The 11,216-nt window shown below is 41.4% G+C and overlaps 2 protein-coding genes across 2 annotated transcripts; both read left to right on the top strand.

Moving 5' to 3' along the window:
* Positions 1–239: 239 nt before the first annotated feature.
* LOC144662235 (uncharacterized) lies at positions 240–3,343 on the top strand. The gene is made up of 5 exons (XM_078523004.1): positions 240–364; positions 858–972; positions 1,285–1,468; positions 1,874–2,094; positions 2,959–3,343. Exons 2-5 carry the CDS (start codon positions 877–879, stop codon positions 3,310–3,312), a joined length of 855 nt encoding a protein of 284 aa, XP_078379130.1. The 5' UTR covers positions 240–364; positions 858–876; the 3' UTR covers positions 3,313–3,343.
* Positions 3,344–4,888: 1,545 nt separating this feature from the next.
* LOC144662225 (putative beta-lactamase-like 1) lies at positions 4,889–6,851 on the top strand. The gene has a single exon (XM_078522992.1). It carries the CDS (start codon positions 5,022–5,024, stop codon positions 6,729–6,731), a length of 1,710 nt encoding a protein of 569 aa, XP_078379118.1. The 5' UTR covers positions 4,889–5,021; the 3' UTR covers positions 6,732–6,851.
* Positions 6,852–11,216: the final 4,365 nt, after the last annotated feature.

The following is an 11,216-nucleotide window of genomic DNA, read 5'->3' as shown; positions in this document are numbered from 1 at the left end:
AGCATAATTTCGGAAATCAGAAGCATAATTGGAAATTCTGGCATAATTTTTGCAAATTGGCAAAATTTTGAGCACTGCTAGTAGCATAATATGCCACTTTTAGGAGCACAATCTATAAAAGCCTACACTCACTCCCTTCCCCTCCTGGGCTCTTGATTTCGTGATTGTAACAGGAAGTGCTTAAGGCCTAAAAATAATTAGTACGGATTAAGGTTCAAATAACAAATGATTAACTCGATCCAGAAAATACAGACACATGATATTCGCGTCAACAAAGCGGCTCACTGCTCGACACGAAAGATGCGCCGTGATTTTCAAATTCCATTCAGATAATCAACATTTTTACAGGAGAAAACCTGAACGGGTAAGTGTCTATACATTACATTGAAACTGAATTTACAACAGTCGTTAATCTGGCCGGTAGTTTCGCCATTGGATGCATCGGGGATGCATCTTGCTTTGAGCTCTAAATTATAAGCATTGTATTGTATCCGCTATCTTCGATAATCAAATACATTGATCTAGGTCTTTTTTCATTTATATTGTTTCATTCATTGTCATAATTCCTCTTGCCTTTTGCAATCGTAAAGGTCTAAAAGGTTCTCTCTGGCGCTGCAATAGGAGTAACATGGCCTAGCAAATGACACCAGTACACGCAGTCTCGCGTGCTTGTGTTCTACACGCGCGTACACCACCCACGCGCGTGATACAGATTGGAGTCCCGCGTGTTATCTTACAGCGCGCCACAGGTCAATTTTCCTTGTAATTGTAGAGAAAGGAACGTTTCTTTGCAATTTCGCTGTAATCTCCGTGACTATCAAATAAACCACTGATTGCGTTTATTAATATTTTCGCAGTTTGACCACTATCCACGCAATGACACGCATTTTAGGATTTATTATATTGTTAGCCTTTTACCAAGAGGTGGAACCGCAACGCACAATCCATTGGGGAAGACTACTCTGTGAACAGGCAAGATTATAACTTTATTTCTGAGGGTTTTCTCTTCACATTTTATATTTCACGCTTCAGGATGTTGGCGTTGAGTCTTTGCCTCAAAAAAGCGAAACAAATGAGCTTCGTGTTCGCCACAAAACCTACTTTCCATCGGTTTTGTTTGTTTGTTTGTTTGTTTTTGAGAGTGGCTGCTCTCTCTCATGTTTTTTGTTTCAGTCCCAACAATCCAAAAGGAAAATTGACAGTCCTAGTAAACTGCAATACTATGATAACTCTGGCAGTTTTTTTGATTTCATTTCATTTCATTCTTTCTATTTTATTTTTCAGGTAGAAACCAAATGTAAACAAGACTTTATCGGATCCCCTGGGGTAATTGGACCCCCCGGGGTTACAGGGCCAACAGGCGTAGCCGGAAACAAGGGAATTAGAGGCGAGAGAGGACCCAAGGGATCTAGTTACATCGTGGAGCCTTTTCCTCTTCATGGATCAAAAGGGAGGAAAGGCCAGCCAGGTATTATAAATTGCACTGGAATTGTTGGTCAAAACGGTGCTAAAATTGTGAAAGTAGCTCCGCTCGTACACGACATCTAACAAGAACACCAAGGGGAAGATATATAGTGAATCCACAAGTTACATTGCAAGGCTAGTTCGAAGGAAATGAAGATAGGCAGGCTTTTTAATGGCCAGTATTTCAACTTGCAGTGATAATCCCCCCACCCCCCTCCCTTTCAGGACCCTCTACGAAGGCATGCTCGTGATAATGCCCTTTAGGCTCCTTATTGTACTCTTCTTTCTAGCACCAACCTGATACAGTTTAAAGCCTTGGTTCATATGGTTCCTACTTTCATTCGTAGAAAAAAACAACAGTTTCTACGTAGAAACTTGAAAAAAGTAACAATGTTGTGCTTTTCCACAGGTTTACCGGGAGTAGCTGGACCCAAAGGAACCGCAGGACGGAATGGACCCAAAGGAAATCCGGGAGCTCGGGGGGTCGTGGGAGTGAAGGGATTTAAGGGGACCCGGGGATTCCCCGGTGTCCAGGGGTCTAAAGGGCAGCCAGGAACCTCCGGGTCCATACTAAGCTGGAAAACGTGTTCATGGAAACATGATCCTCTACAACAATACGGATTGCTGAAGGTTAGTTTTCGTAAACCCAGGTTACCACACAGTAATCTACGTCTCAGTACTAAGGATATTAGGAGCCTGATGGCTCATCAGCACTAGCGCTTAACTGCAGTTTCTGTAGCATTAAGCGACTAGGAGTGTTGGTACTCCTCTGGACGGGATGCTTGTTCATCGCAAGTAACCCTCTCCTTCCCCCCTCCCCAGCATTTTGCCATGTTTCCCGTGAAGAACAAAAATAATGTTTTCGGTGATATCGGGTGGAGGAGAGGCACTGCGAGAGTAGTCTCTTACCCAAAGACACAACGTAGTTACCGCAGCTAGGGCTTAAACCCAAACTGCTCTATCGGGAGTTCAACGCGCTAACCTTTTGGCCACCACCCCTCCAACAATAACGTAAAAGCGAGAAAAATGAAATAAAGAATAAGGAGTGAAGTCAACGCTACCCTTTTGCGCGTGTATTTCTCCTGTTCTATCTCCCACAATCTGATCTGAATTTCTTGTACAGTCTACATCAGTTCTAGATAAGTAATGCGTTATATATAGAGTTTGGCAAGTCTTCTGTAACGATTAATCGCATCTACGTATGGCTACATCGATTTAACGTGAAGCTTCGTTTTTAAAAGCGACGTAAACTAAGTGCAAACGCGAAGGTCAATAAAAATAGCAAGAAACGCAAGCACAAGATTAAAATGTTGCGCGTCACAAATGAAAACCACGCTTAGGGACGGACCATTACTTTCTTGGAGGGGGTGGGGTATAAAAATTCGAAATTCCACCTATGTTTTGTTATACATATCGTGTTTGCAAACAATTTATTTTGTCATCCCCTCCAAAAAATACTGGTCCGTCGCTTAATTTTCCCGCCTTTTTTTTCAGGAGTGTATTTTCAACAAACAAAGCGAAAGAAGTGTCTTACACGTGACCTTCGAAGGGAGCATGCGCGTTGGCTTCTGTAACTCCTGTTGCAAGCGGTGGTTTTTCTCATTTGACGGCCTCGAGTGTCAGACTGCCAACATAGAGGCCAGGCTACAAGGCAACAAGGCATTCGCTGGAATGGAGTACCGTCACGTGAGACTAGAAGGCTACTGCGCACTCCCCGCTGGACAAGTAGCAGTGGAATTGTGGGTAGAGGACTGCGCCGGACATCAGAGGGCACCGAAAGTGCCATTTATAAAAGTTGATTTGAATCCTAGAATCACTGTTGAAGAGATCAGTATGAATCAAATATGAAAGCTGAAGAATAAATCTGAATGTTACCTTAGCTTCCCCAACGCCTTTCGCTGGACTTACTGCAGTAATACGTAAAAATAACGAGAAATAGATCGATCTTGTTAGCTATTTCGTTAGGTGCTTACTTGTATATTTGTATTTTTTTTTATGGCGCTTATATTGCTTTGTCTAATAAGTCGACACCGTGTCGAAATGGTAATTTTATAATTGTTTTTTTGTTAAAATGCCATAGAAGCAATTTTCAATTTTGCTCGAACTCTTTTGTTTTTTACTTTGAAACTTCTTTTGGGCAAGCAATTAAAATATGGTACCGCTACTGATTCGTCCCCAGTCGTCTTCATAAAGCGCGCGAGGACCGGTCAGCTAGAGATTAAAAGTACGAGGTGCAAGGGTTGATGGGAAGGAACACCCACACATCATCCCTCCCTTGCTCCCCCACAACGCGGTCTTGCTTTTCACCTCGGGCCGTGCAATGTACTAAGACGACTGGGAACGAGTCAGGTACCGGTGCTATGATTCAACTAAACGCCCAATTTTGGCAGCTATAAATAGCCTGCGAGCAGGCTCAACTTCGGTCACACGCGCGAGATGCAAAGAGCGATTCCGCGAGTAAAGCGATACGGCGAGCTAAAGGAATACGGCGCTTGTTAACATCACTGAAAAATAAATCAAGCTAGAAATCTCACGCTCTTTGGGGAAATGTGTCCGCACTCTCTTCTCGTAGAGAAAGCTAGGAAAAACCGACACGAAAGAGTGTCAGAAATCGAGCCGGGGAAACACATTTTCCTCGATCATTTCAAAATCGGTGATCCGATCGCCAATATTGGGATGTGGTAGGGCTTTGCACAAGTTGCTCGGCAACTTTTTGGCAACTTTTCATATTTTGAACAACTTTTTCACCTTCAAGCACCTTTTTTTCCTTTGGAGCAACTTGTTGCATTTTGAGCAATTTCTAGACCGAAGATCTACGAAGATTGTCCGAGTGTTGTCCAAAGGCCATGCGAACGTTTCCGGAGATTAACGAAGTTTGCCGAAGATTTTCGTGAAACATCCGAAGACGTTTCGACTTTTCATTACAACATTAGTCAGCGAACATGACGTCATCGATACTTCATGATTTTTCTCAGTGAAGGAAATCCTTCTAATTTAACAAATTTTTGCCTAAAAATGTTATTTAGATACTTCTCTTGCAGGGAAATTACATGAAATTTGGAGAAATTTCCTTGATAAAAAGCAGCGTTTTGGATCTTTGGGAGCAACTTTTTTAATCAAAAGCAACTTTTTATTAATTTTTGGAGCAACTTTTGAGCACCTTTTTCAAACATTTCGAGCAACTTGTGGAAAGCCCTAGGATGTGGGGAACATACATGGTGCTTTGTATTATGATAAAGGTAACAACAAATAGGGCCCTTATTTGGGAAAACTTATTAAAACGCTTGTTTATATTAACATGTTACGAAATTTGTGTAATTTTGTGTATGTAACGAAATTTGACGTTATACAATTCTTGAGCTAAAATGTGTGAGTTTTGAACTGAAATCTTAAGCTAGCCTCTTTTTTGGCTACAATCCCGTTGCGTGACAAAGACAAATTTAATAAATTTGCATATTGCACCAGCTGGCCAAATAACAGGTTAATCCGTAACTTGAGCAACCGTCTGAAACTGACAAGTCACGAAATCCAAATAGCGGCGTTGTGGAGTTTCAAACATGGATAAACCGCAAAAACCCGTGTCTGAAGACCGAGCTATCCTTCGTTCGCTGAGAATATGGAAGATCCTTGCTCTTGTTGCGTCGATTATTGCCATCTGTTTGGCTGGTCTGGTTATTTGGCAACATTTTCATCACAGCGAGAGTATAAACACGAGGACGGAACCGGCTACAAGAAGCAGCGTCCTCACAAAGCCTTGTCCTCGATTACCACCGATGCTACCTCTACCAAAACCCTTGCCGAGCAAGATAAAGGAGATCTTTGAGCAACTCGACGATAAGGTTAAATCCCTGGTTGATAAAGAACACTCGCTCCCAGCGATCTCAATGAACGTCTTCTATCAAGACGAAGTTCTTTGGAGCGGCCATGTTGGAAACAAAGTGTATAATCAAACACAGAGCGTACCAGATGACAACACGGTGTACAGGATCGGAAGTGTCTCGAAAATATTCCCCGTGCTTATGATGTACAAGCTGTACGAGGAAGGGAAGATATCTTCGATTGACGACCCTCTGAGCAAATATGCTCCCGGCTTCGACATCAAGAACCCGTATACTGGTGAATCCATCACACTTCGACAGATTGCAAGTCAGATGTCAGGGCTACCACGTGAAGCGCCTTGTTTTTTCAGCTGCAACACCACCTCAGCCGAGCAGATAGCTTTGCTAAGAAACAGAACTCTTGTGGTTCCCCCATGGACGGTGCCATCTTACAGTAACCTTGGTTACGCGTTGTTAGGAAGACTCCTCACCGAAAACCTTCTTAACCAGACCTTTGAAAGCTGGACAACCGAGAACATACTCAAGCCGCTAGGAATGAAGAACACCGGGTTTAATATAAGCACAGATGTGCAACAGAACATGGCATTTCCTTACGCTAAAGATGGCAAGAGGATGCCGTTTATGGATGTCGGATGGCTCGCCCCTGCGGGGCAGATGTACTCAACGATCACCGACTTAGCCAAGCTGGGAATGTTGCTCGCCCAACCAGGCAAACAGAGTCTTTTCAAACCTGCAACTCTGCGTGAGATGATGACACCTGTGGAAATCGCACCTGACGGCTACACCGTGTGGGGGTCCCCATTTGAAATGCTTTCCCTCAAAGAAGGAATCCTTGTTCGTGGGAAACTAGGCTACATGGACAGTTACCTTGCTTATTTCAGTGTGGTCCCAGAGGTCCAACTAGGTGTTAATCTACTCGTCAGCGCCAATCCCTTTTTAGAGTCAGGCACACCCGACCTAGCCTTCTCTATGGGCGAACTAGCCTACCAGCTACTGCTACCAGAACTGAACTCTATTCTTACTGAAGAACAGAAACGAGCAAAGTTCCCAATCGACCCAACCCCGTTCACGGGTCAATTCCTCGTAAACGAAACTGTCTCCTTTTCAAGAGAAACAACCTCCAGATTGGTTACCGTAGCAACCGATGGAAATGTATTACGACTGCAGTCTACAAACTCGAGCAACCCATTAGAGATCGTGATGACGTATATAGGGGAACAGTTAGTTTTTCAGGCCAGTAAAGATAACGGGATGATGCCTTGCTTCTATAAGAGAATTGGAATATTGGAAGACCTTTATTACGACCCTCTAGCCAAAGATGGACTGTCTTATGGTTTCAGGGCCCCTGGCTGGGAACTCATCGCTAAAAGAATCTCGACGAATGAGAAAAACCCGGGAGATGACAAAACTGCTCGCGACTTTTTATAATTTGCAGCCGAATTTAAAAATTCTAGGTTTTTATTGATTTGCATGAACGATAACTTATTTTTCACTTGAAAGGTTGTTTGTAATGGTTTTTAAAAATATTTCCGTTTTTGGCATTCTATTGCAGCTCACTAACGCTGAGAAATAACGTTTAGTACAAGTTGTGATAGGTTTTACCGACGAAAATTTGAAGTTGCTTTGACGTCAAAATTTTTGGTTATCTATGTAATAAAGAGGTTAAAGAAACCAATTAGAAATGTTTTTTGCTAATCACTTGAAGGAAATTTTTTTATTTTTAAAAGATTTGTCTAATCAGCAAAAGATACACTTTCACAAGTTTAAAAAAAAAATCTGTCGAGTAGGGGGTCTAGAGTTATGTTATTGTTTCATAATTTAAGGTGGCTCTGAAACCTACCTAGAGTTGATTCCTTTGCCAATTAGACAAAAAAATTCGAAAAATGTTTCTTTTGCCGATTAGTGTTGACGTTGACGTTGCCATAGTAATGCATTCTAACGACATTTAGATCTGTCTCTGTTAACTGATAAATACTTGACTGGTGATTTTACCATTTAGCTAAAACTCCCGAAAAATTTCAGGTTGGAAAGAAAATGGAACCAGTAATTTTCCGTAAAATCCGTTCGAAAATTGTGAATACGTTTTGAGATAGTCCTTTCGTCCCGTTGGTACGAACTGTTGGAAAATTCTGTACCATTTGTTCATTTCTCCCGTTTTCAGTCCCCCAACAAGGGAAAAAAAATAACCGGAAACTGAATTATAAATGGTAAGCGCTATCTCTTTAGGTCGGTTTGCTGATTCTGGGAAAACACAATTACCATTATTCAACGGTCATCCTAACCAGTCTATTCCGGCAAATGGTAAACACCTCTAGTTAACGCATTTTTTTCAGCCAAATCATCGGGCTAGCTGTACTGGAGTGTCAAAGATGGGAAGGTCTTAACTATTGTAAGCTTCCTTACAGTGCGAATACTCGAACCGGGACAGTTGGAACAAAGTAACAATACAACGCTAATTGAGAAAAAACCCTTTTTTAAATGGACAAAACGTCAACCGCAAAACAAAAAAGTCAAAACTAAATCGACAACCCTGCGATACTCAACGCGGGCTCTTCGAACCAACGCACCGAAGATCAACGTCTCAACTTCGCATCCGTACCACCCCACCAACACCCCACAACTACTCCGCATAAATATATCGTACATTTTACTCAACTAATAAAAACTGCAATAAAAACTAGTAGGAGGGAACGAAACATCACCCCGAAGGGCGGAGGAGAGGCAGTAGGTGAAAGGAGGAAAACCGGGAAGGGCGGTCCAGGGATTGGTCGAACTACGCGTAACGTGCGAAGACCCCGCCCAACCCGACAAGGTCTTCCTCACTTATCCGAGTACCCCCCTGGTCTGCCCCTAGTCCCACGACTCATAAACACATCGAACATAGGCCATAGTCCTCGGTAGTCCTGGCGTCCCTCTTCGCTGTGAGCAGAAGTGAATAGCACTATATTTTATTCTACGCAAAACCGCAACACAACTACACTTCCCGTTCCTGTGGTTAAAATACTCTATATAAAAATAGTCCAGCAAACTGCCCTCAGAACAATGGAGCGGAAAAGAGAACGAAACTGAGCTCCTACTCCCGTTCCCTTCAACTATACACCACTAGAAGTGACAACGATCGAACACGGAAAAAAAACGTCTCAGGTATACATAAATTTTAACAATTATTTATTCACAATGGGGAAAAAAAAGACAAAAACATTTTCAGTTCCGTTCTGAACGATTGCGGCCCGGTGAGCGGTCCTCCTTCTGCTGCTGTCCCTGCGCTGTTATTCGCAAGTCTGTTCGGCACGGGAACCGGTCCCGCCGCCGCTTGCGGCCGACACGTGCGAACTACGGACAAACTGATCACCCGCTTCCCGTCTTACCTGTCGCACTGTGGGCGGCGACGGGCCTACTTGTCTCACCTCTGAGATCCATGCGGCCGGGCCAACTAGCACGTGTGAGTTTCAATTTTTGTTCGTGCGTTCTTGAACGTCAGGTCTGTAACGGGTCGACATCATTCCTTTCGTTGTTCCACTTCCCGGTTCGGTATCGCCTGTAACACAAATAAAATAACAGATAAATGTTATGTTAGCTTTTAATTTACATAGTTGTAGTTGAAACTTTATTGTCGTCAGGTATGTTGCAGCGGATATGCCAACATTTTATATTTTTGGGCGAATATAGCCAGGTGGTTTGAAAAGTTGCTTATTACATTCATTTTTATATTCATTGTTTTGTTCAGTTTTTGTTGTCAGTGCGTATGCGTATTTTCCAAGTTGCCGAATTAAATATTTTGTTGAGATATTACAACACATTGTCCGATGCATGCTGCTACTGACGGGATGAATAAACTAAAGTTTGATTTCAAATTTTCCGTAGATCCTGAAAAATTTTCCGGTCAGTCAAACGAAATAGCCTTTTTCCAACCGACATCTTTAATTTCGTGTAAATACATCGTAAATGAAAAAGCGATACGGTTGTATTATAGTGTAGCATTGTCCTGAAGTCCTCATTAGGAAAAGGAAACAGAAAAAAGGAAAAGAAAATAGCTGTCCACAAGCACGAAAATGTTTGGTGAACACAGCTAAACAAAAAATAATTTAAAATATATCACTCTATCATAGTTTGACTTTATTCATACTTTTAGCAGTAAAACCATCGGTACACAAGCCCCAAAAGGGTGAAAAAATAATTTTGGTGGAAGAAAACAGCAGATGGTATGTCTATTGTGCGCTTGTTTTCATTTTAACTTCATTAACTGCCAAGAAAACGCTAGCTGTGAGTTAGCCCACGCAAATTCATGAAAACATTCTCTGCCCTTTTTTATTTTCGACGATTTTTCTTTGTTTCAAAAGAGCATTGTTCACCGCTTGGCTTCTCGAAATACAAGATTAAACAGTACAACATCAAACAATATTATTGTGTAGATTAATTGCCAAATACGAACGAGCAGTCAACCCGGGGGATTCCCATATGCAAGGGACGGGGATGCTCAATCAAACCCCTAAAAGAGGCCAATCTAGGTGTGGCTCAAGCAGCTTTTTTTTTAACAGACTATGACACGGATTTTACCAGATTCTTGAACAGCCAAAATTTATATTTGTGTCGCAGGAAACCTGAAAATAATAGTCCATTTTTATAACAAATTGCTAAATTAAAGCACTGAAACTGTTAACGAGCATCTTTTGCTGCAAATGGCTCGGATGGAAATGGACTGAAACTTAAAAAAGTAAGGCTTACTATTTCAAGTTCTTTTCGCGCTTCTTCAAAAAATCGATATTTATAGCCGTAACTTGATTTCTATTCGCAAATTAAGGTAATATCTTTATTAAGATGTTCAGAGATAATGTTTTTTTATGGGCTAAGTTGCCTACCACTAATTTCAGAACAGTTTAGACTAAAAATCCCGTGAAAAGATACCATGTTGCAGGCCTGAGCGGTGTAGACCACCAACACAGTATAACGGCGTCCTATACTTCTTCACGTGCAACGCGGCTATAAACGAGACCTTGAAAGCTAGAAATATTGGTGTTTTGTCCCGAACACCCTAAGCGAGACAAAAATCCGTCATTTACACCTCTATTCCGCGTCTCTTTCATAGGGGAGTTCCCGACCGGAGGGGGACGATACGGTTCTATTGTATTCTAGCATTGTCCAGTAAGTCTTCATTAGAAAATCATATAAGTGTTAACACAACTGCACGAAAATGTTTAATGAACATACACAGTCAACGAAAAAATACTTTAAAAAAATATCACTCGATCATAGTTTGACTTTATTCGCACTTTCAGCTAGCAGCAAAACGGGGCAAAACCATTGGTAGAAGCCTCAATAGTGAAGAAATAATTTTGGTAGGAAGAAAACGGCAGATGTTGAGTCTATTGTGCGTTTGTTTTCATTTTAGACTCTTCATTAACTGGCAACAAGAGAGTGTTATCTGTCATTTAACCCACGTAAATTCATGAAGACACATTCTCTTTTTTTTCTATTTTTGGTTTTCTTTGTTTTAAAAGAGGATTGCATATTGTTTAATTAATTAACAGTTTGTCATGAATTTTGTTTTCTCTGAAAGAGGCGAATCAAGAAATTTATTGTTTGAATTTTGTGGTTTACTATCTACCGGCATATCGTCAGACAGAATTCCATAATCAACTACATAGTTTACACAAAACACATAATTAATTGCTAAATTCACAACGAGTACAGTTTAAAACCAGCGACCAACAAGATATTTTTTTTGCTCTTTTTATAACGCCTACTACAAGATGGCGGCGGAAGGAAAAGGCTCCAAAACCCACTGCCAAATAATAATAATAATAATAATAATATATAAAATAAAAAGTTACCCAAAACAACTAACGTATCTCGAGCGAAAGAACATCTCGCCGATCTAAACCAACTGAATAAACAAATTATTTATATAAACAA

This window comes from Oculina patagonica, chromosome 8 (assembly GCF_052425735.1).
Source record: "Oculina patagonica isolate OP01 chromosome 8, crgOcupat, whole genome shotgun sequence".
Lineage (NCBI taxonomy): Eukaryota > Metazoa > Cnidaria > Anthozoa > Scleractinia > Oculinidae > Oculina > Oculina patagonica.
This window is presented reverse-complemented; position numbering and strand designations above follow the sequence as displayed.

What these genes read in the sequence shown, in the direction of transcription:
- LOC144662235 (XM_078523004.1), top strand. Translation starts at nt 877, where the DNA reads ATGACACGCATTTTAGGATTTATTATATTGTTAGCCTTTTACCAAGAG. An exon ending in GAAGACTACTCTGTGAACAG is followed by an intron (nt 973 to 1,284) that starts GCAAGATTATAA and finishes TTTATTTTTCAG; the next exon opens with GTAGAAACCAAATGTAAACA. An exon ending in AGGGAGGAAAGGCCAGCCAG is followed by an intron (nt 1,469 to 1,873) that starts GTATTATAAATT and finishes GCTTTTCCACAG; the next exon opens with GTTTACCGGGAGTAGCTGGA.
- LOC144662225 (XM_078522992.1), top strand. Translation starts at nt 5,022, where the DNA reads ATGGATAAACCGCAAAAACCCGTGTCTGAAGACCGAGCTATCCTTCGT.